We start from the raw sequence: 24,850 nt of genomic DNA, 5'->3' as shown, positions 1-24,850 counted from the left end.
GTAATCAACACTCTCTACCCTGTTAGGTGTTGCACACTACGAGGCAACTTTCTCTTCACTAAAAGGCAAAGGTCAGTTGGAAACCATCACTGTGATCAACACCCTGTTAGTGTTGCACACTGCCAGGCAACTTTCTCTTCACTAAAAGGCAAGGTCAGTTGGAAACCATCACTGTGATCAACAATCTCTACCCTGTTAGTGTTAGACACTGCCAGGCAACTTTCTCTTCACTAAAAGACCAGGTTCGTTTCCGGCCAGGGAGGCTAAGAATGTCATGAATACTACAAAGCCTGGATGGGGTGAGAACAGCTGTTACTACTAGAACTCCTCTAATAAACTGTTCCTTCCACCCACCACCCCTGCCTTTTAGCACTGTCATCGCAGTTATGATTAGGCCACAAAAAAAATAGGTCTGTTTACAGTAACATAGGCCAAAAAAATAGGGTCGGTAGGTCGGGATTTTTTTTTTCCCCAAAAAAAACCCATATTTTTATGTTATTTTGCACCAAAAAAAAAAAAAAAATAGATTTTGTATTTTTTTTCCCCAAATGCCAAAAAAAAAGTCTAGGGTCGCGCGAAAAAAATAGGGTCGGTCGGGTTACCGTAAACAGACTTTTTTTTGGGGGGGCCTTATGTGTAAACTGATAATTTCAGCACTCACTTCTCTATTACAAGTTTCAAGGAATCTGCAGGAACAGACATACAAATGTTCAAAAGCACACGCAGGATAGGGACACCAAGTCTGATGTTAAAAATTATAGAGTAATACATACCCCATGGCAAGTATTATAAAAACCAGCAAAACAAAGTTGTTAACCTTAACGTGGGGCTGAAAGGTGGCTGCCAGAATCTTTCTCCACTCCTTCTTGCTGATGTTGTAGTCCAGATTGGTGACAGTCAGATCCACAGGGGCTGACTTCTCCCCCTCCCCTAGCTGCTGTGCTTTGAAGTACGCCATCTCCAGTCCATCCTCATCCTCGTCATCAAACATGTCGGACGTCGACGATACGCTTCGCGAACTGTGCGGTCTCACCTGTGGCTGGAAAATTAAAGCACGTAGTTCTGAATAGGTCGCAACAGATACGCTTCGAGAACTGCGAGGTCTCACCTGTGGCTGACAAATAAAAGGTACTTCTGAAAAATTCGCAACAGAATAAGGGAGGTATGGCAGTGTCTGAACAAAAAAAATTCACACACTGAAAAGAACTCTCAGAACTTGGGACAATGTATTCATCCTCAAGCAGGGTTGCAGGCAAGGTTTACAACAGGATTTCTTTCACTCAACTACATGAACTTCCAAAGAAAAAGAAAAAAAAACACATACATGAGTTAAACAACAAACAAAATTAGAAACTGAACACAACAGATTAAATTCAAGAAAAAAGAAGAACAAATATAACGTAATTAAACATCAAGAAAAATCTTTAACATCATCAGGATATAAACATCCATAAGTTCATTAAAGCTGTGTTCTATTTATGACTTTCCGGGGCTACGAGGTTGAAAAATTGGGACAAAATCATGTACAGATTTCTGTACAGCAAACACTACCCGAAACCCTACCTATACAGCGTGTATGACTTTGAGAGCTTCAGTCAACACTTGAATTTTGCAATGGTAAAATTCGGTTTGCTCTCGCAGAGCTGAGCATATTTGTCAAGAAGGATCGAGCAGAAAAAATAAACGACTTGGCAGGGATTCGAACGCAAGGCCTCGGGGCCTCGTAATGTCGGGGCCGATGTCTTAACCGCTAGGCCACTTCACCAGTGTTGTCAAAGATAAAAAATTGATAATTTTATATCATTCTAGGCTTGAATTACTATTCATGCGTTACAAAAACGTAAAAATTGACATTAATATTTGCCTTCATTTGCAAACATGTTTTACGGAATCGCAGTACATGTTTACACCGTCATGCTACACGACATTCGTGCCATGCAAATAGCTGCGATATCTCTATTTACAACATGCAAGAAAATGACAAGAACAGTAATTGAATCTCTCCAAAGCTCTGTGCAGTTGAAACCAGACATCTAAGAAATAGTTATACATGTATTCACTTCTGAACAATTGGCGGATAGAGATATAAATCATGCTGCTTCAAGAATAACATAACATGAATTCATATCAATGTTTTTCCTTCTTTTTCTCAATTGGCGCAGTAGCCTAGTGGTTAGGACATGAGACACGAAGTCTCAAGGTCGAGAGTTCGAATCTTCGCCGGGGCGTTTATTTTTCCCCTTGATCTCTCTTGAAGATAAGATACGATCAGTCTTGAGAGAGCAAACCGGATGTTATCCCTGCAAAATTCAAGCGTTGACTGAAGCTCTCAAGGTCATACATGCCGTATAGGTGGGGTTTTGGGTAGCGTTTGCTGTACAGAATTCTGTACATGATTGTATCCCTATTTTTCAACCTCGTAGCCCCGGAAAGTCATAAATAGACCACAGCTTTAAAAAAGAATAATAAATGAACAAACTTAAAAGTTATAAACAAAATGTCTACCTGCGTGTTAAAACTTCCTGTACTGATAGCATTACGACTGAGCGGCCGGTTGAAGTCATAGCTGAACTTGACGGCCTGCCTGGGTCCAGGGTTATACGCTGGAGGCTTGAAGTTATTCTGGTACGGATACACAGGCTGAGGGGTGACCATACCGGGGGGGATGTAGTGATGCTGGTAAGTCACGTTGTAGGTCTTGGAAACATTCAGCGTTCCACCATCTGCACCACTCACAGGGAAAGCATTAAACGCCGGCGGGGGCTCCGACAGGTTAGGAGGTTGGAGATGAAGCTGTGACTCTGAAGATAACCCGGTCTGACTGTCAAGATGTTCAGGGTAGTTTTGATGCCGTAAAATACCCATGGGGTGCATCGGTGATGGCTGAGAGTAGTCGGCGGTCATCTCCTTCACTGAGCTGTACACTTCCCTTTCACCCCCTTCCTCTGCTCCCTGAAACGGCCTGCTCGCTTGGTACGACTGAGTGATGCAGATGTTCTCGGCCACAGAAGAGTAGCTGTTCTGGGTTGACTTGTAACCAGAGCCAAAGGCACCATGCTGACTACCAAACTTTTTAATTGGACTGCTGTTGCCGGGAGCACCTGGGGCATCGCTGTGCTGCTGACGATCTCTGCTCTCACTACGGCTCCTCCCAGCGCTGTAGTTAGTGACTGAAATGAAACAGCTAAGATTAACATATTATGGACAGTTTGCAAGTGTAAGAGTCAGTAAACAAGAACACTTGTTTTAACAGATGAGTACTGCTACCAAATAATGTGAAAAGAACAACACCACCAACAAGTACAGGACTTAAACAAGCAAATTCAAATGGCTGAATAGGTGTCAGCAAAAATTTAAAAAGATTGAAGAAAAAAACACAGGTTTACCTGATGACGTGATGAAATGTGATCAAAGCTACACTAACAAAGTTAAACAAGAAGAGCAAACGCTCGATCGAGTCACTTTCGCAGTTCTGAATATTATATGAGGCATCAGATGGACAGGAAGAAATTGCTATTCACAACACAATGAGTCACGTTCACATAAAATTTGAGCCCGGTCACTTTTATAGTTTCCGAGAAAAGCCCAACGTTAAGTTGTGTGTTGCCGAACAGAAAAGGCTAGTTATCTCCCTTGTTTTTCTGATAACGTTCGTAAAAGGCTACAGATGTAAATACTTTGATGTAAAGAATAATCCTACAAAGTTTCAATCACATCCGATGAACTTTGTCAAAGATATAAAATGTCTAATTTTTCCTTTGACGCTGACCTGTGACCTTGAAAAAGGTCAAAGGTCAACGAAACCATCGTTAAAGTGTAGAGGTCATTGGAGGTCACGACTAAACAAAATATGAGCCCGATCGCTTTGATAGTTTCCGAGAAAAGTCCAACGTTAAGGTGGTGTCTACGGACGGACGGCCGGCCGGCCGGACAGACTAACACTGACCGATTACATAGTCACTTTTTCTCAAGTGACTCAACAACAAAGGAATACTGTATTCACCAATACAAGAACGAGAAAAGATGTACACTTTAGATGTACACAAGATGTACATTGTTACTTTAGATTTCTACACTAACAATGCAGAACTCATGCTTGGTAAATTCAAATGAAAAGTAAATGTGCTGGAAACGCTGCTTTATTGGATTGCGCAACATCCCATCAAGTGCCGAAATAATCACTACTGTTGATTGTGGGCAGTAATGGAAAGACAAGACAGAAGACAAGACAATGTCGTTCCAGCTAGAAGTCTGTCAAAAGGTCCACACAGACTTTTAGATGACTGTTTGCCAAGAGCAAATAAGACTAAACATGATCCTCTGAATCTGAATTGTGTGAGAATATGGTCAAAATTACCCATATATATGTGCTGATAGTACATGTAATACCATGGTACCAACCTAATCCCTCAAAACTCAGACAGCAAAATCTGTGTAGCATTTTTTTTTAAACAATTGTGGCTGATGGACAACAAATAAGTACAACATTCTTAAACAGTCAGAAGAGTATACAGTGTACTCACATCTGGTTGGACTGTGCGTATGATCATCAACTCTACAAGCGTTGACTGTAATTGGCAAGCCATACACATCTGCATCTGCCATTCTTCGCTTCGCTCTGAAATAAAATGCACATGTATACAAATTTCTAATTGTGGGGTTATTCCCCTTTAAAGTAATAGTCAGAAGAGTTTAAACAGCTCTGAGTTTACAAGACTCAAATTTAAGTTTACTGCTACCAAATTAAAAAAGATAGAAAACACCATCCCAATCTTATAAAAAGTTAAAAAAGCAAGCAAAGAAAAAGAAGGGGATTGCAAAACAATTCAAGTGCAACTTTTAATATTGGCTGCCAAACAATTTTACTCAGTGAAATGCCAATGTGCAACACTGACATCCCAAAAAAAGGCCCAGCACATACTCTGCAGGGTTAGGGTTCCATATTCCCTTGAAGCTGTGAAAAGGGTTATCTTCCACAGAAGAACTGTCTCCCATCTTGAATGTGATGACAATCTCACAGTCACACCATGCAGAAATCACACAGTTCTGTAAATGGCAGTAGTGGCCAGATGAATAACTGCACACTTCACTTTCCAGCCACTAAATTCAGCTGAGCAATACTGGACAATCCACAATGGATTGCACCAGAAATATTGTGAAACAAGTGAGCACCTCTGCCTTTAGTCAAAACAGGCTGAGTAGCTCCTCACACCTTCATGAAAATTCCTTGCAGTGAGCTGTGCTCCATACCTGCTGTGTAAGGCAGGGGAGATCACCCTTGCACAATAGTTGAATCAGTCAAGATTTTTGTTTTGAGTTCCTTCCCCTCAGACTTTTTAATCTTGAGAACATTCAGACTTCTTACTTTTGACCATCTTATGTTTCTGTTCTTAGATATTTTGTGAAATATTTCATAAAAATCATATATCATTTTTTCTTCTGACTTCAATAAATCACATTTTCTGTACTTTCCCCCATGTATTGTAAATAATAACTAAATAAATAAATAAGATTTCAAGATGAAATACAGATAATGTTTGATAGCATCTGATAATAAATAAAACTGAACAGTCTGTGAGAAGTAAAAAAAATTTAAAAAATATAAAAATAAAAACAGCCCAAATACAGAAACCACATACAAGCATGTCAAAACAAACTACACATATGGGTGGCCTTAATCAAAAGTTTTATTATACAAGACCTGATTTTCTGATTTTTGGAGGTCGTAAAAAGGAGAGTTCCACTGTAAAAATATGTGCTTTAGCAGATCTTTCTGCATGAAAGAGCAAGATGGCATCTATATTTCCAAGCTGAGCAGGGATGTCCTTTCGTGCCAGCAGCCTGCAAAATGCTGAACCTTATTTCAAATTGCAGAAAACTTTTGCTCTCATTTCAGCAGATCTGCTGAACGTTTACAAAAAAAAAGTAAAAGTGACGCTGAAGGCTGTCTTAAAACTTCTGAAACTTTCTTGGCAATAAGCACATTTGTTGAAGAAAAGAACCCAGCAACATCATTGAAGCTGCTTGACCCACACCTGGACATTGCTAGTTGGTACGTATCTTAACCTTCGCCGGTGGTCGTGGGTCCGTGGGACCCTGAAGGGTGTTTAATTGCAAGTTAAACTAGTTAGATTTTTTTAATGAGCTTTTAAGAATGCCTCAGGCACCTAAAAAGCTTTTATGTCCTAAAAGATCATTAAATTTCAGCGAGAAGTAATTAAAAAAAACAAAGGTCAAATTTAGAGTACACACGGAAGACATCATGGGGCCATGCGGACCCATGTTTCTCAAAGAAGGATCCATACAATAACAATGTGGGTCCCCACGGCCCCACGACGTCTACAGAAGGGTATGCGCGTATTTCCTTTTTTGAGAAGCTTTAGTCTGCACGGTAATAATTAAATTAATAATTTAATTTAATTACTTCTCGTGGAAATTTAACCATGGCGTCTACGGAAGGGGATGCATATTTCAGGGGTGGGACTCTCTTGTGATGAAAAAAGAGGAAATCCCTTTTTTCTAGGGGGGTTCGGGGGGCATGCTCAGGGCCGGACCAAATGAGTTGTAAGGGGGGGGGTTCCTCCTTTTTTGGGGGGGCAAATCAGCGATGTGGCGAAGCCACAAGCGCGCGCCTGCAAAGCAGGCGCGCGAACTAGGGGGGTCCGGGGGCATGCTCCCCCGGAAAATGCTTGAAAAACGGTTAAAATCTGTGCAATCTGGGCCTTGTTTTGAGGGTTAAGAGCAGCATTGTTTTGGTGCTAAAACTAGTAAAAGTCAAAGCAAGGTACATGCTTTTTCCAGGGGTGGGGTTCCGGAACCCCTGGAACCCCCCCCTGGGTCCGGCCCTGTCATGCTCCCCCGAATTTGTTTTAAATGGTACATTAAAATCTGTGCAATCTGGTGCATTCTGAGACTAAAATTCAACTTGTTTGGATCAGGTAAAAAAGACATTCTCCTCATTCCAAAAAACACACACAAAAAACACCCAACCAAACAAAAACAAAAACTTCCACACAACAATGGTAACATTGTAATGGTGCATACTTACTCCAATACTGGCAATAGTATGATCCAAGTGACGCCCCAATGCATTGATGCTCAACATGACTATTAGTTATCAGGAGCTTTCAGTCAGCACAATTTAACTCTCAAGCCTCCAGTGTTCTGTTCCATCTTCACTTCTCTCCATATCATTCAGTCAACAAGTTATAGATACTGTGATGAAATGGGACGCGGAAAAATAGATTACTGCAGCGGAATTCGTAATTTGTGTCCGCGGAAATCCGCAGATTCGCAGAAAAGTCCCACCCCTGATATTTTTCCTTCTTTGAGAAGCATGGGTCCGCACGGCCCTACGATGTCTTCCGTGTGTAGTCGATAATGACGTCGGGCGAAGGTTAAGAGTAAGTTTTTCATCATCATCATCAGGAGAAAAAAAAGAAGATCATTATTATTATCATCATGAAATACTGCACCTGAGAGAAGCTTCTTGGGTAGGGAAGACGAGGGTGGCTTTGTCATGGTTGATTTGAATTACCTTCCCCCCACAGTTACTGGCTAGGGTTTTCAACCGTTTCTTGACTAAGTCCAGAGGTATCTCGTTAGGAAATCCACGGGCCACCAGCCTTAAGCTCTGCACAAGCTGCAAGGATATCACCACGATGAACAAGTGGAAAGAGAGAATGCTTATGTCCTACAGGCTAAATATTTCGCCTCTTAAGAACAAGATATGGGTTATATGATTTGAGTTTTACGCCCTCACGGCTTTTGACGAGATACACAAGTGTCTGCGTGTTTAGGTGGTATTAGCCATCTGCACTTATGGCAGAATGACCAAGATCGTTTACGTGCCATTGTGGTGACACGGGGGTGGGACATGGCTTCCATCTCTGGGTCTGCACATAAAGTTGACCCAAGTCCGCCCCGGCCCGAATTCGAACCTGCGACCTTCCGATCACAAGTCCAGTACTCTACCAACTGAGCTACCGGGCCCCCCATGAACAAGTGCTAAACAGATCAAAATCATGATAGTAATTTATTTAAATCCATGCATATTCCCGTTCAAATACATGTATTTTCCTTCAACTCCAGTGATAATTTCTGTTCATGAATGCAAAAATCCCATTCATGCATCATCAGAAACCCTCAGCAGGAACCGAAAGTAAATGCCCAAAGTTGTGTTAGACAGGTATCGCTATGGAGAGTTAAATTACATAGTGAAACTGGTCATGAATCCTTCAGGGTGTTTTTTGACAAGTCAAATCCCTTCAGGAGGTTCACATTTATTGTGTAAAGAGAGAGGGAAAGAGTCTCAGAGATAATTAACAAGTCGCCTGCTGAAGTGATATAAAAACATTGATTCAGACAATCTGTCGACCGGAAACTACAAAATTAACACTAACAGCCGGCACTGAGACTAAATGTACTAAGGCTTAGCTCGCCCAAACCCGAAGACTGAGACAGGTCCAGCTTGTCTCCGAGAAGGAATCGAAACTAGTGCCTTTGGAAGTAACCTTTTTTAAATTTAATTATGATCAAAGACGGCATACTGTATCAATATATTTTTGGATAAAGAAAATGATAAAGAATAAGATAAAATAATGTTTTGATAAATTACTAAAATTGTAATTTTAATTAGACTAAACTCATTATTTAATTTTTAAGCTTCAAACCTGAAATGAAATCCCATAGTCTGGGCTACACCGATGATTTCTTGACCAAAATTGCAATCAATTTGATTGAACAATGAGGATGTGACAGTGCCGCCTCAACTTTCACTAAAAGCTGGATATGACGCCATTAAAGATTCAAAGACAATTATCGAAAAAAGTAAAAGAATGACCCTGGGATATCATCTGGAAGAATTTGCATGTTAGGTTTCATGAATACCTGTCTGGTAGTTTCCTGGAAATGGCTCTTCATGCACACACACACCACCACCTTTGTCTTGATTCCCAGTCTATGTTACAACATTTAGTCCAAATTTGACTAAATGTCAAAGTTGAAACGTCGCCGTTAATTGTTCCGTGTTCGTCATTTTAACGTGAGTACAGTGCATTTTGTTTTTTTGTTGTTCGCTCTCACGTGCAGTCGCCATTGTTTATTTGCTAAATGTAAAAGAGCAATGAAAAATAAAGAACACTTACAGCCAAGGTATTATTCTGGATGTTTACTTTGGATTCTGGCTTTCGAGGCAAGTCGCCCATAAGGTCTTCGTACACATAATGTTCATGGGCACACTGCGTAAGGGCTTCATGGACTTGGCGCTTGTGAATGAGGATGATATAAAAGTGCTTGCGATGACGCAGGTCTGACAACTCCGCGCAAAAGTTGACATCACCTGCAGAAATTGAAGACAACGTTCAATTCAAGATGTGTCAGCTAGACTTAGACTGATCTATTTGACTGTATTTCCCTTGGTCCTGTGGGGGCACTTAGAACACAGAAAAGTAGCAAAAATACAGAACCAAGAATGCAAAAACAAGCATAAGCTAGAATATATAAACAATTATACAGCAGTCCCTCTTATGAATTATGGAAAGCCGTTTGGCTCATAACAAAGACACATGTAATAAATAATTCATACACGTGTAAGAAATAATTTATACACGTGTATTTATTTGATATTTTGTACACATGTATATATTATTATAGGAGATAATTGCAAAAAGTAGGTGAGTGAGCGAGACAGACAAACAGAGACAGAGACAGAGAAAGAGACACACAAACACTGACACAAAGATTGTAAGGCAGCGAGAGAGGTCACTCACGCACATACATGCATGCACATACACACAGCTGTTCTCCTTCTCTCTCTCTCTTTCTTTCACACACACACACACACACACACACACACACACACACACACTCACACTAACACACACATCCACATAACTATGCAAACACAAACATGCACACACACAGACCCACGCAAACACTCACATGCCACCCGCGCGAGAGAAATGCCGAATGGAGGAGATGACGCCACATGCATTGACGTAAAAACATTGTGACGTCGTCTAATTGCACGAATGTAATTGCTGTAGTCTCAGAAATTCTACCCTTATAATGCGGTCCCGGTTGGCGTTGGATCAAAAATCGAAGAATTGGTCGGCACCTACCGTATTTTAGTTAGTATGTTCCCAATTTTTCGTGAACTTCCATACCCAAATGTAGCCTGAGTTAGGGCACAAAGATTCCTTTTTTACCATGTATTATCGGCATGAATATTTCTCAATTTGATTACAGTATAGCGTTCGTGGGATACCTCCAGCTTCGCTGGGATTATAATCAACCAATTTCAATAACTTCTCTTCACAATACATTTTAATACTGTTGTTAGCCAGAATGTCAATATATGGAGGGACCTTACAAAAACAAACTGGGAAGTTTCCTTTGTAGTTGACGTTGTACCAAAACAGCAGTTTTTGCAATAAAATCATCTAGGGTACACATAATCACATTATCAGGGATGTTGCCACAAATTCATACCTATAGGACAAATGTCCTGAGCTCTTCGGCATCAATAGGACATTTGACTGCTTTCAGACATTTTAATTGGACATTATAATTTTGTGCAAAACACAAAATTATGATCACACACACACACATATATCAATATATGCACCAACATTGTGTGCGTATATTGTTTTATTACTTTTGTTTTAAACAGGACACACACAAAAAAGAAACAAACAAACTATTAAGCAACCAAAAACTTCAGCACTCTTACTTTGATTGGCACACAAACTGCATGATTTCCTGACAGAGCTTTTTCTTGACATATTCGACAAAACAGTTTACCTATATATAGATGGTCTCTTTGCTGTCAAATTCTAACCAACTAGTACTAAACAGGGTCAGCCATGAATAGTTAACCTTATTAAAAGACCGTCTGTGCGAATGTCCTGTTGTACCGACACGTATACATCTTCAAGTCACGAAACTTTACTTTCCCTGATTGTGGGGGTTTCAGCGGCGACACTGTCATTGGCGCTGTCATTTTCCGGAATTATGCTATTGCTAGCCATGTTTTCCCATGTACTTCTTGGCCATAATGTAGCACACGATGCCGTTGAAACGCCAAACGTGTTTAGCTTTTTTGTTTGTTTGGCAGGCTTTAGCTTTTTTCGGTGGCATAATTCAGTGCCGTGCGCTTCAACTCTAACCAAAAGCAAATTAAAGCATACGCGAGCCTTGGTCAGTTGGAGTTGTCTCCCGTACTCCTAACTTTAGTGCTGTAGACAGATGTACGCAAACAGCTCATACCGCAAACGTTTCGTAAAACGCAAGATCTGCACTGCACAACTTCAGTGCACCTGTTCGCGAGAGCGCTTGGTCACTTTTTGAAGATTATTATCATGAAAGGAAAATTATCAAATAACGCGCTGTCCGAAGGAATGGAGTTCTTATCGGACAATGACCGCGCTCAGTTGAAAACGATAGGACATCTGACCGCCATGCGGCTAAGTGAATCGGACATTTGAGCCTTTTAATCGGTCGATGTCCGACGCCTAACGACATCCCTGCATTATCAGGTAGGAAAATGACAGTTTCTTACTCTTAGTAACTTACTAGTCTTAGTGCTCACCAGAGTAAGAAGAAAGTCTCACCTGAGATAAGAACGATCTTGGTTTCAGCTGGATGAGTGTCTGCAAAGCGACGTAGACTCTGCTTGATTTTATCGTCGGCGGTATTCTTTGAGGTGGCATTAATATGAACAATGTTGACCTGTACAAAGAAAGCTGCGAGTTGTACTTTAAAATAAAATTAAGACAAACTTGAAATACATAAAAATCTAAAATAAATCACGATTCACATCTATCTTATAAAAATAAAATGTATCAATAAATATTGTATTAATAATAATTTAATATGTTCATGTCATATTTGTTTATAACCTTACAACTGATGTAATCTCATCATTCAAACACACACACAGTAAATTTCACAAACGAAATTGACCAAATCAATGTAATCAATTTATCATTCAACACAAATTTTTTCTGAAACAGTGAAAGTGAAATAGAGGTGCAAGAAAAATGCTAAAACCAACCTGTCCATTATTCAGCTCCTCTATAACAGCTGTTGATTCTTTATTGATGTCACAAACACACATGAACTCTGCCTCTCGCAGCCCGGCAAAGAATTTTTCTCGCAGCCGCTTGACCACCGACAGGGGAGACACATTGCGAGGCACGTGGCAGTTCTCTATGTCCCAGAACAAACCAATGGCCTTCCGTGACTCTGAGGTCTCATCCCCCATCCTCTGTAATTTGCATTAATCAAACAGATCATATTAATCAATTTGGCATTACATGTATTTGCAAACAAAATCAACACAAACAATTAAAAAAAAAACATTGCTGCCATATCAAGTTATTGTTCTAATCCGAAAGGCAGGAACTTGAGGAAGAAAACAAATTATCAACTAATACTTTTCAAAAAGTGTATAGTCACTTTCCTGACCTCAAGTGCACCAAACACAAGCTACACAAACTAACAAAGGCAGGAGTGTTGTGTTTCACTTTCATCAGTGTGAATTTATTTTCATTCACAGTACTAGTACTCTACTACTGAGTACTAGTTCTTTATCTTATCATCAACAAATGCGGACACGGCCATGTTATAATAACTGTCACATACATCATACAAACACATGTTTTACATGTACTAATAGTAATAGTAATATGGTCACCCTTCCGTGTTCAACTTGGAGGTGGACACATGTACATTTATTGTAATGTAATGTACCTCTTTCTCAAGTTTCTGTGCAGAGTGGGCATAATAAATGTTGCCATAATTAATTTTGCAAAGTTAGAGACAAAAACATTAAAACTGGTGACATTTTCATGTCTGTATGTATACTGTCGCAAATGACACTACCAAGATATTTTCCATTCTCTTCTACTTCTAGTGAATCAGTGTATTCTTGCTGACAGTGATATATTTTCTACACGTCACTTCTATAAAAAGGATAAATATTATAATATCAAGTATGTTTGCACATGTGTCGAAAATCAGTCTTCAGCTGTGTATGCTTCATCAGACCGACCATTGTCCAGCATGCTGGTGTTTGCTGTTTCTATAACGAGACCAAAATTCAAAAGATGTCCCATCCCCATGACTGATTGACTCATGTCTGGATGTAAACTAGCTCTTAGGAGAAAGTTGGCTTCAACTAAGGTGGCTTCAACTAAAGTGTCGGGGTAATCTTGAACTTTAGTGTGTTAAATTCACAGGGGAGGGCACCTGTCGCATTGTCGCATTTTTTTGCAACAAGGGAAGCCGATTTTGCGATAGGCGAAATTGCGACAAGTTGCGACAGAGTGCTCTTTTTAAATTTGCTATGTGTTTTTTTCCCCAGATCTATTTTAGCTGATTCCAAGGCTGATCAATCGGTGGTGTGTAGCCTGACCATATCGAGCACTCTTTGGCACTCTTCTGTTCTGAAGTCTGGAAAAGTCGTATCGCGTCTTTTTCAAAGATGGAAGTGAGGGAAAACGAAGAAAGCGCCCGAAGCGCAAGGAAAACGCTGGACATTCGTTCATTTTTCAAAAGGTACGGCTTTCATAATGTGTTGTTAGCCGTTGTACTTCAATCTAAAATGCAAAGTACCAATGCAGATCTGCCCGGTGATCACGCTTGGTGTGGCTTTCTTCTAGCATCTTCACTGCTTCTTCTTCTTTCACTTTCATTTCAATTTGATGTAGGCGCCTGGCATGTATACATGTCATTGCCTGTATCTCAGAAGTGAGTCCAGAGACTTGTACGCTTTTTTCTCAGGCACAGTTTGACATTGTAAAACTAAAAGATAAATGCCCATGGTCCTTAGAAAATATAGCCTTAATACATGGATCTTAAAATTAAGGTTATCCCAGATGAGATGTTTTTGCTGTTTTAGTGTTTTGGTTAGCGTTCAGGTGTTTGAACAGTAAATCGGCTGAGGCCTTTCGATCTACAACAGTGGGTACCAACAGGTGTATGCCCAAGTGTATTGACTGGTATGTTAAGTGTATGTTAAGGGGCAAACAGGCGATTTTCCACAAAAATCAGTGACAAAATCTGCTGCCAGAAACTGGCAATTATCACCCTCAGAATGCACCAGATTGTACCATTTGCTTCCTTTTTTTCAAAAATTTTCCGGGGGAGCATGCCCCCGGACCCCCCTAGCAAACTAGGCGCTTCGCGCCGTCGACTTGGCGCTTCGCGCCAAGTTCTGCTACAAACAATATTACTTTTGCTACAAGCAAAGATATTGTGCCCACCCCTGATTCATAGCTCCAAATCCAGTGATATTCTTTACTTATTTTTGATATAACTATAAGTCCCTGTGGTGTCGAGCGTTTTTTTGTCTGTTTGTTTCTTTACTGACTTTAGTATTTTAAAACTAAAACGGAATAGGCAACATGTACAGGCACGGAGCTTATTTTGAGAGGGAGAGCGAGCGAGAGAGAAAGAGAGATTCTAGAGTCTAGAGTCAGAGAGAGAGAGAGAAAGAGAGAGCGGGAGCAGGACCTGGGTACCGCGGGGGCACATGATGCACTGCTGTCACAGCAAAAGACAAAGGTTTCCGCATGCACTGACAGCTGGATTGCACACTTTCACCACAGACACTCTTTCCGCAATCAATTTAAATTGATCAGCTGAACTCTTACCTTAAAAAGCTTTGTTTCCTGGTCATATTCAGCCGAAATCCATGATTTTAAATCCAGTTGCAAACCTACATGTATCGAAATATCAACCGGAAGCTGCCTGCGACCTCCCGAATTGACCTCAGAAACTTACCCCCAGAGTTACCGCGCTTTGGCCTGTACGGACATTTCGTATGAAAGAGTCTGCACAAAGTGCAACCTAAATAGAGTTGGAGACGAATTCCACTTTCTTTTGGAATGCCCTGCCTTAGCTGAAATCCGTGAGAAATTCATTCCCCCTCATTTTAGACAACATCCCAACTTTTTCAAGTATTCTAATCTCATGACCACCCCGAATCGAAAAAAGCTGCTAAACCTGGGTAAATTTGTGGCAGAGGGCTTTAAACTTTATAAGTAAGCTGCATAAGGAAAGACTTCAGTTTTTTCCCCCACTGCATGGGATTAAAAATCAGTGTACAATGTGTAAATATATACTTTTTCTGTGAATGTGTGTGTGCGTGTGTACACGACTATACCTAAATGTGCCAACTGAAAATACGTGACATGCAATTGAAGATCTTGTCAGTCAATGTTTCCCCTGTAAAGAAAAAGACCTAGCAAACATGACATCCTACTGCATGTGCTTTACGCTCTCGCTGAACAACTGCATGCTACATTCTTTGGTTTCCAGTTTTATGTCACGTCACGCAAGAGGTTGCGACGCTGTGATGCATCAACACATGCAAATTGTTGCGAACAAAGCTCTCGTAGTACGGTACAAGGGAAGCAACTCCTCAAGGCAGAGTACCAGTGACACAAATTTTCTTTTCAGCTATTGCTTCCCTTGGATGTGTTCATTTGTAGGGAAGGTGTGTGTGTGAGGGGTGTGCAGCGTCTTACAATTTGAATCTCTTTGTTATTTAATCTAGTCTTACCGTGCAGTATTTCAGTTTTATTTGTTTTTGTCACTCACTCCAACTTTGATTTTTCTCTATAACATTTTGACACTGATATGTATGATCGATGTCACAAATGCATGTTGATCTTTTAAATTGCTCTTGATCTGTTTATACTTGTTTCTTCCTCCCAAAATCTCTTTTTCGTTTACATCATAACCATGTTTTTGCTTCATGCCATCTTTCCATTTGTACTTTTGCATGTTCATTAAGTGTAAATTGTTTTCACTATGTGGCTCAAAAGAGCTTTTTGTGAATAAAAACTGTTCAAACAAACCTCTCAACGCCAGTCTGTGTGTGTATGTATGTGCCGCCTTGTGCGTGTATATATATCAGTGACTGTGTCATTGTCACGCGGTGTGTGTCCACACATATGAGTGTGTGTGTGTGTGTGTACGTGTGTGTCTTTGGGTAATCTTGAACTTTAGCGTGTTAAATTCATAGCTCAGAATCCAGTGACATTCTTTACTTAATTTTGATACAAGTCCATGTAAGTTAGTATTGTAAGCAAGCCAAAGAACATTTGTCGTGAAATTAATTGACGGATTGAGCCATTTGGTTGTTCAATCGACGAAAATGCACCGAAAATGGCGTACGTTGTCAACCATGGGACATCATTTACACGAAAGAGTTGTCTCCCTTGTCCAGTCCGCTCATACAGATAATTCCTTCTTTGAACCATGTAAACGAAATGCATTCGTACAGTTCTTCTTCTTCTTCTTCTTTCTTGATGTGGACTGGGTTCATCCGAACGTCTGTAGTCCAGCGGCGGAGTACGGAGTAATTGGTTACTGGTGGTGGGTGACCCAATAACTCCGAGAAGATGGTTAGAAGTATAAAACTATTTACACGAAGAGCTGCAGGGTTACTGTGTCAGCGAGGCAATTCCGTGGGTACGACCCAGACCAGCATGGAAGGACTCCAGTGAAGGAGCAACTGTGGTCTTAGGGTCGAGCTTGTTCCACTGACGCAGTGTTCGGGGGAAAAAGGAGTTGAAGAGAACAGGATGGGATGCCATCTCCTGGAACAGTCTCTGGGCTCCTCTGGTGCGGCTGTCGCCAGAGGTGTAGAACTCGGCCTTGTTGATGTCGACTATGCCGTTGTTGATCTTGTAGAGCATAGTGAGGCGGTTGGCGAGTCTTCTGTCGGCGAGTGGTTCCCATTGGAGGGTCTTCAGCATGCTGGTCACACAGCCTGGGGTCCGATCGCTGTAGTTGTGGACGTAACGGGCTGCTCTGCGTTGGACTTTTTCAAGCTCCGTGACGTCTTTCTGTCGGAGAGATCGGGTCCCAGACTAGCGAGGCGTAGTCAAGGACCGGTCTGACCATGGCCTTGTACGTAGCAGCTCTGACGGTGGTGGTGCACTCCCGGAAGTTCCGCCGCAAGAAGCCCACAGTTCTGTTGCCCTTGTTGACAGTCGCTTGCACGTGGCTGCTCCAGGACAGGTCATCGGAGATTAAGACCCCTAGGTACTTGCTGGATGGTGTTGTTTCCAGAGTCTGTCCATGGAGGCTGTAGGAAGTTGGCAGGATGGGCTTCTTCTTGTTCGGGGCAATGCGGATGACGGTGCACTTGCTGGGGTTGAACTCCATCTGCCATGTTGATTCCCACTGTTCGAGGCTGGATAGGTCCTGTTGGAGCTGCAGACTGTCCGCTGGAGAGGATATACGTTTGAAGAGTAGGGAGTCGTCTGCAAAGAGTTTGACGCTGCTGAACTGAACGGATACAGGGAGGTCGTTGATGAAGGCTAAAAACAGGAGAGGACCCAGGACGGTCCACTGCGGAACTCCGGACTGCACTCCGACTGGAGACGATAGGACGCCCTCCAAGGCCACCTGCTGTTGATGTTGACTGAGGAAGGCAGAGATCCACTTGAGGGTGTCGTTTCTCACTCCGTAGTAAGCCAGTTTCGTGAGCAGGCGGGCGTGGGGCACCTTGTCGAAGGCTTTGGAGAAGTCCAACAGGATGGCGTCGACCTGGGCTCCCTCTGCTAGCTGCCGGGCAACTTCATGGACTGTGACGATGAGCTGGGTTTTGCATGAGCGTTTACGCCGAAAGCCATGTTGACAGTTGGTAAGGATGGCATGGTGGTCAAAGTGCTTCATGATGGAGCTGTGCACCACGTGCTCGAGTATCTTGCAGGTGATGGAGATGAGCGAGACAGGGCGGTAGTTGGCTGCAAGGTGTCGTTCCCCTTTCTTGAAGATAGGCACCACCCAGGCCTGGCGCCAGTCAAGCGGGACCTCCCCAGTATCCAACGAGAGCTGGAACAGTCGAACAAGGATGGGCGCCAGTTGGTCAGCAGCCGTCTTCAAGATGAAGGCTGGAATGGAGTCTGGTCCAGTTGCCTTGTCCGTCTTCAGGTCCCTCAGGAGCTTGCGGACACCACCTTCGTCAATGTGGATATCATCCATCGCCGGGAAAGGGCTGTCGCCCATACTGGGGATGCGAGATGTGTCCTCGGTGGTGAACGCCCTCTGGAACTGTTCGTTCAGGATCTCCGCCTTCTTGGCGCTGTCGCTCTGCAGGAAGCCATCTGCGTTCTTCAGTGGTGAAACTCCAGCAGAGTCTTGCCCCTTGCTTTTCACGTAGGCCCAGAACTTCTTGCTGTTTGTAGTGAAGTCTTCACTGACGATGTCTTCCATGTACTGCTTGTGGGCGTCTCTGATGTGGAACTTGACCTCTTGCTGTAGTCGCCTGTACCTGTCGCGGTCACGCTTTTTCCCCGTCTTTCTTGATTTCTTGTGGGCTCGTTGTTTTCTTCGTATGGCTCTTCTGATGTCAGTGTTCATCCATGGGTGGGAGTAGCGGCTGGCAGACATCTTGCTTGGTACTCGGTTCTCCATGACCTCATGAGTCTTGGACTTGAGAAGAAACCACAGTCCATGGACGTCATCTGGGGCGGCCATGAATTCAGGAGTGAAGTCAAGGAAGTCTTGCTTGATGCCCTCAGTGTCGGCTTTCTTCCATAAGGTGATTTTCCGGCGAGTCGGACGTGGTCTGAAGGGGGCGAGGGCACAGTCGAAGAGGACGATGTCATGGTCGCTGTTGCCGATAGACGGTAGGGGTCTACAACGCTGGCTGAGGCCTGGGTGTGTTGTTATGATCAGGTCCAGGGTGTTGCTCTTGCGCGTAGGGAATCGTACTAGCTGCTCCATGCCAGCGTCTGCAATGGTGTCCAGGTATGCTCTGTTCACCCGCTCTGGGTACTGGCGTCCAGCAACATTAGTGGTATTCCAGTTGATGTCTGGTAAGTTGAAGTCACCGCCGACGATCAAGATGTTCTTCTTTGCCTTTTCTTTCAGCTTGGCAATTTCTGATGTCGCCTCTCTGGTGTACCCCTCGTCTGTTCTTCTTGGTGGTCTGTAACATGAAGCTAAAAACAGTTTCTTTCTCTTGGAGATCTGGATAGTGCCGCTAATCATCTCCACATCTTTCGAGCGTGTGACGTCACTCAGCTGGAGTTCTTTCTTCACAGCAAGCAGCACTCCACAGTTCATCGGAGTTCATTCCGTCACTTCAAAGGGATCTAAAATGACTTGTTATGTGTGTACGTGCCTGTGCCCGGTGTGTGTATGTGTATATGTGAAGTGTGTAGCAGTGTGTGATGACGGTGTGTGTCACGGTCGGGTGTTGTCGAGTCAGTGAGTGTTTGTGTGTGTCACTGTGTGTGACGGTGTGTGTGTCATGTGTGTGTGTGTGTGTGCGTGAAACAGTGTGAGTGGCGGCATGCAAAGCGACGTTCGTGCGGGCGTACGTGTGTGCGTGTGTCACTGAGTATGTGCCGTGTGTGCCAGCACGCACAAGCGACTGAGCACGCGGTCATGTGGCCGGCAGTGTGTGTGTGTGCGTGTGTGTATAGTAGCCGCGTGTGTGTATAGTAGCCGCGTGTGTGTAACTGTGCGCTTAGTGTTTTGTGTGTCTGATGGCCAAATAACATGATTAAAATGTGTTTTATCATGAACGTTGGCAGCCGCAGGTTAGATGCGTTGAAAAAACTTGAATGTCATCGAATTACAGTTTATGTTTTGTGTACATTGGCTTGACATATTAAGTTCACACAATTTCAAGTTTGTATGTTAAAACGTACGTACTCTGACTTTAATGCTCCTTCGGAAATCTTGTATTCCAAATTCGCCGATTAACCGTCAAAAGCGGTACGTGACAAGTCAGTCGAGGTTTAATTGGTACTGAGTAATAGGCCCATTAACCCGATTTTAGCCCTCTAGATTTTACCTGTTGGTTTTCAATGAAGGGCCTTGCAATGATACAAAAGCCATTCTCAGACAATATAATTTTATGTTGAAACAGCGATTACAAAGAGTCTGAAGGGTTCAAGTCGGATGAGTGTGGCTCAGTACTGCTCACTGAGTGTCAAACCTCCCACTGCTGAGGCAATCTCCGACTGTGAATTTTCTTTTTCTTTTGAAAAGCGTAGCATTCAAATCACTTGACCTACACTACTTGAAACTGGTTCTAGGACAATCCCCCGGACTTTACCCCCCTGGACTTTTCCCCCCAGACAATCCTTCCCCCCCCCCCCCCCCTGGACATTTTCCGCCTAGGACTTCTCCCCCCTGGACAATTCCCCCCCCCCCCCCCCCGGACAATACCCCCCTGGGTATTCATTTCATAATAGTTTCTTCAATCATCGTTGTTATCACACTTGAAGAGTAAGGCGCACGTGAGCTAACATTTTTTTGTTTCAGTGGCTGTGGAAAGTTGCATTCCCCTGCGTGAAAAGTGTGCTCCTGTTATGCTTTTTGTAGTTTTTTTTGTTTGTTGCTGTGTTATAGAAATCACGAGGAATTCATTCCTACACAGTTCTATAATATATGTCTGTTTTGTTGCGTCCTCGAAAAAAACATTTGTTTATGTATGCATGGTTTACTTTGATTTAAGTCGAATTGTCATTCCATAACTGACTCACTGACTGACTATACGCCAAATATGAAGTAATTCACTGAACAAAATGTTTTCGACGCATCTAACCTGCGCCTGTCAACGTGTCGGAGTAATTAGCGTTTTAGAGTGGGCAATTTTTTTGGGGGGTCACCCTGTACGGTCATGGTGTTCCTGTTCTTTTTAAGTTCATAATATCCGAAATGACACAATGTGGCAACGTGGTTCACATTACGGTCTCTGTTTGTCGGTTTGCCCAACTGCCGACCTGCCCATCTCACTGACAAACACGCACTGAATGTATAACGTCAAGTGTAATATGACACACACACACACACACACACACACACACACACACACACACACACACACACACACACACTGAATGTATAACGTCAAGTTTAATAACAAACGATGCCCTTACATATCATCCAATAGTCATAATATTATAGTTATGACGTTCGTTTCAGGTGGAACGTCATTTATAACGTCCACAGAAAACAGTAATGACTGAAACGGTCAATTTTTGTTCAGGCCAGTCATGTCCCCCTCACAGTAGTGAGCCGAGACTGAGGTTCCTTAATCTTCTATGATGATGCTGGAGCAAATACAAAATTATTCCAACCAGTTCGAAACCCTTCTACAGTAGTTTCGACCCATCCTTGGGTGACTTGCCTGTGGCTTTTTGTTAAATTCTTATCAAAATTGAAATATCAATGCAATAAAAGATTCCCAAATGATCTCATTGTATTCCTCCTGTTTTCCTGAATCCAAAAATATATGTGTGGGTGTATGTGTGTGTCTGAGTGTATGTGTGTGTGTGTGTGTGTGTGTGTGTGTGTGTGTGTGCGTGTGTAAGTGTGTTTGTGTGTGTGTTCGTGTTCGTGTAGACTCAGTCGATATGGCGACTCACAATGAACTCCCAATTTCCATTCGTCGGTTTTGCACGAGCGAGTATTAAATTTAACATACACGAAAAGGTAACTCTCCAAAAAAACAGACGGAGTTATTTTCGGAATTCTTCTATTACAGTCCAGTGTTTAACGTCGTTTCGTTAGGGGAGCTTTTTCCCTTTTCCAGAGTAGACGGAACCCCGAACGCACTATCCCTACGATCCACTGACTGTCTACGCGCTGTATCCAGCAGGGAAGAGCCCGGGAGGGGCCACCCGCCACCAAAGGGGTGGGGGTTGTCGGGATGAGTGGTTCGGCGGCGGGGCATCATTGGGGGTTGGGCTTACGCCCATTCCCCCTGGAGTTCCCGAACGATGGTTTAGGGCTTAGGATAAGGGGCGCCCCTGCCCCTTCCCCTAGACGAAGACTGAGACTGCTGGGTGTTGTGGCCGCGGTTAGCTGCCGAGAACGAAGCCTTAGGCTGACCCTGCTGCTTTGCTTGTGGCTTAGCGAAGCCATCATGTGTTGTGCTAACCGAGCAATCGCCAAATCCTTGGCGTTCTGGGTTTGCTTGTCTAGGGCGTCAAGGGAAGGCTGCCCGAGAAGGGCTCCCTCATTGAACGGAGAAGACTTAAGAGCATCCAAAGTCGCTTTCTCCTGAATCCTTGAGCCCGACAGAAAAGAGTCCCTGCGTGTAAACACGGCATGGGAGTAAAGATGTGCCGCTACAGACATTTGCTCTGCGGAGACCTTGGCTAAGGTGGCCAGCAGTGTTGATACGTCCTTAACACTTGCGTCATTCCGGAACTCGAACGGATCCAGAGAAGACGTAATCGAACGAGAGAGTGTCCGAAGGAGTGTCTCAGAGAGAGAGGCAAGTTCAAGAGAGTACCTGCCTGTCTCTTCCAAACCAATAAGAGAACCTTCTGTGTAGACACAAGGTCTGTCTTGACGGTAACCGTCCTCCCTAAGAGTGGACAGCTCCGGCGTGACCGGAAGAGCTGCACCCGGAAGGGCAAACGTGCCGATAAGGTTCTGAGGCCGACGGCTGAGAGAAAACCTGCGCACAAGCGGGCAGAGACACTACTGCCTGTGGAAGTTGGTCAGTGGCAAGCCAAGGCTTAGCAGCGTCTGGCGCCTGACCGGCCATGAGCAGAGAGGAGAGGCACCGTGCCGACAGGCAGGGAGCTCGCCGTGCCTGGAACTCTTGCTAAAAGTTTCGAGAGCTCATAAGCCACTGAAGGAGACTCAGAGAACTGAAAACCTTCAGATGCTGTTGGTGCTGGGCGGAAGTCGCCCACCGCTGATGGTGGGGGTAAGTCAAGTCCAGCCGATGAAACAACGCCGTCAGGAAAATATTTGTAAGCCACCTGTGCTGCAATAGCTAAGGTTGGCTTCAGCTTTGACGGTAAGTGGAACGGCTCAGCGTCGTCCTCATTCGCGAATGAGAGATGATCGTCGAGCTCCGAATCCGCTTCCGTATGTGTCGAAACGTCCGCGTGACTCAAGTCTTGAACGTGATCAACCGGAAGTGAGGCTGACTGCAAACCGGAAGACGGTAGAACTTCGATGCAGAGCAGTGGAGACAACTTCCTGCCCAGGCGGAAGTGGTGACACAAGTAGGCCCTACAGCAACGGGGGAAGTCGTAGACTGCCCGTGTGCACTTTGGTCTCCAAATCGATTGCATTCATTTGAGTGGAAAAAGGGGAAAAGAGAGAGGAGATGTCTTGCTTATCGCTGCTCTTTTTTGTTTTGGCTGAAGAAGCCTTACCCTTACTTTTAACTTCTTTAAGTACAGGCATGGGAGGACTTGAAGTATCAGAAATATTGACAGAGAACGAAGTCTGAGTTAAAGGGTCTAACACAGTAACTGTTAGGTTTGTCTTTTTTCTGTACGCAAGCAGGGGAAGAATCAGCAACTAACTGTCTAGTAGTAGGCTTCTTCTTCTCCTTGTCCGCCATGTTGGAAACAACTCAGTCTGAGAGCAGAACAACAAACAACAAGGCTGGCGGACACAAGGCAAAGTCTGAGTAAAAACGAAAACAAAGAACGACCTCACCAATACAGCATAAGAAGCAGAGAACTGTGAAGAATGACCGGGGTGATGATAACTGCCAACCAGGCAGCAGGCTGTAAAGCCAATAGCGTAGCTCAAGAGGAAACGTCTTAGCATGGCCTTGACCTGTGACCCAGCTTATAGGGTCAAGGCTGTTCTTTTTTAGGGTTACTTCCCCTTAAGGGGTGAAGCGTAGTTCAGCGTCTCGGCACTTAAACCAAAGGTTAATGCTATATGTGAGTCGGGATAAGTTATGTAATTTAATTGATAATTTCACTTATTTTCACGCTGTTTTTGATAAGCTTCTTTAGTTTCCTGGTGTGCTTCAAATAATGCTCTCATCAACCCGAAACAAATAAATCTAGAGCATATTTTAATTAGGCTGATTTGTACACTAAGTTGTATCATGTTATTTTGAAATATAGGGGGCTTTTTACAGTGATTCGTGAAGGTCGCTTCACTGGTCCATACCATTATATGCGCCCAGGCTCCTAATATGGATCCTTTGTGATTTTTTCTGAATTTATATTTTGCTGAATGTCTATCAAAGCTATTTCACTCTAATTAGGCCTAACGGTTAACCTAAGAGAGAAGGACTACCAAACACAAAATGAAACTTCTTCGCAAGAAAACAAGCTAGTTATCAGCATGAAGCAAGTCGCGTAAGGCGAAAATACAATATTTAGTCAAGTAGCTGTCGAACTCACAGAATGAAACTGAACGCAATGCCATTTTTCAGCAAGACCGTATACTCGTAGCATCGTCAGTCCACCGCTCATGGCAAAGGCAGTGAAATTGACAAGAAGAGCGGGGTAGTAGTTGCGCTAAGTTGTACCTCTCTTTGTTTTAACTTTCTGAGCGTGTTTTTAATCCAAACATATCATATCTATATGTTTTTGGAATCAGGAACCGACAAGGAATAAGATGAAAGTGTTTTTAAATTGATTTGGACAATTTAATTTTGATAATAATTTTTATATATTTAATTTTCAGAGCTTGTTTTTAATCCAAATATAACATATTTATATGTTTTTGGAATCAGCAAATGATGGAGAATAAGATAAACGTAAATTTGGATCGTTTTATAAATTTCTTTTTTTTTTTTTTTACAATTTTCAGATTTTTAATGACCAAAGTCATTAATTAATTTTTAAGCCACCAAGCTGAAATGCAATACCGAAGTCCGGGCTTTGTCGAAGATTACTTGACCAAAATTTCAACCAATTTGGTTGAAAAATGAGGGCGTGACAGTGCCGCCTCAACTTTCACGAAAAGCCGGATATGACGTCATCAAAGACATTTATCCAAAAAATGAAAAAAATATTCGGGGATTTCATACCCAGGAACTCTCATGTCAAATTTCATAAAGATCGGTCCAGTAGTTTAGTCTGAATCGCTCTACACACAC

The 24,850-nt window shown here is 43.0% G+C and overlaps 1 protein-coding gene and 1 long non-coding RNA gene across 2 annotated transcripts in view; one reads left to right on the top strand and one right to left on the bottom strand.

Annotated features, from left to right (window-relative positions):
• LOC138958548 (meiosis regulator and mRNA stability factor 1-like) overlaps nucleotides 1–14,779 on the bottom strand; it is a 34,037-nt gene extending 19,258 nt beyond the window's left edge. Inside the window, exons 1-8 of the mRNA XM_070329746.1 lie at nucleotides 14,658–14,779; nucleotides 12,056–12,268; nucleotides 11,613–11,730; nucleotides 9,147–9,340; nucleotides 7,476–7,642; nucleotides 4,524–4,618; nucleotides 2,506–3,170; nucleotides 818–1,039 (exon numbers count right to left, since the gene is read on the bottom strand). Of these exons, the coding sequence (XP_070185847.1) occupies nucleotides 818–1,039; nucleotides 2,506–3,170; nucleotides 4,524–4,618; nucleotides 7,476–7,642; nucleotides 9,147–9,340; nucleotides 11,613–11,730; nucleotides 12,056–12,265 (1,671 nt within the window). The 5' untranslated portion in view covers nucleotides 12,266–12,268; nucleotides 14,658–14,779. The remainder of the gene's footprint in view (nucleotides 1–817; nucleotides 1,040–2,505; nucleotides 3,171–4,523; nucleotides 4,619–7,475; nucleotides 7,643–9,146; nucleotides 9,341–11,612; nucleotides 11,731–12,055; nucleotides 12,269–14,657) is intronic.
• LOC138958551 (uncharacterized) overlaps nucleotides 3,666–24,850 on the top strand; it is a 147,813-nt gene continuing 126,628 nt past the window's right edge. The window contains exon 1 of the long non-coding RNA XR_011453432.1: nucleotides 3,666–3,822. This is a non-coding gene — a long non-coding RNA (uncharacterized lncRNA). The remainder of the gene's footprint in view (nucleotides 3,823–24,850) is intronic.

The sequence above is a fragment of the Littorina saxatilis genome, linkage group LG2, assembly GCF_037325665.1.
Source record: "Littorina saxatilis isolate snail1 linkage group LG2, US_GU_Lsax_2.0, whole genome shotgun sequence".
NCBI classification, from domain to species: domain Eukaryota; kingdom Metazoa; phylum Mollusca; class Gastropoda; order Littorinimorpha; family Littorinidae; genus Littorina; species Littorina saxatilis.
The sequence above is the reverse complement of the archived record's forward strand: the minus strand, read 5'-3'. Positions and strand labels throughout refer to the sequence as shown.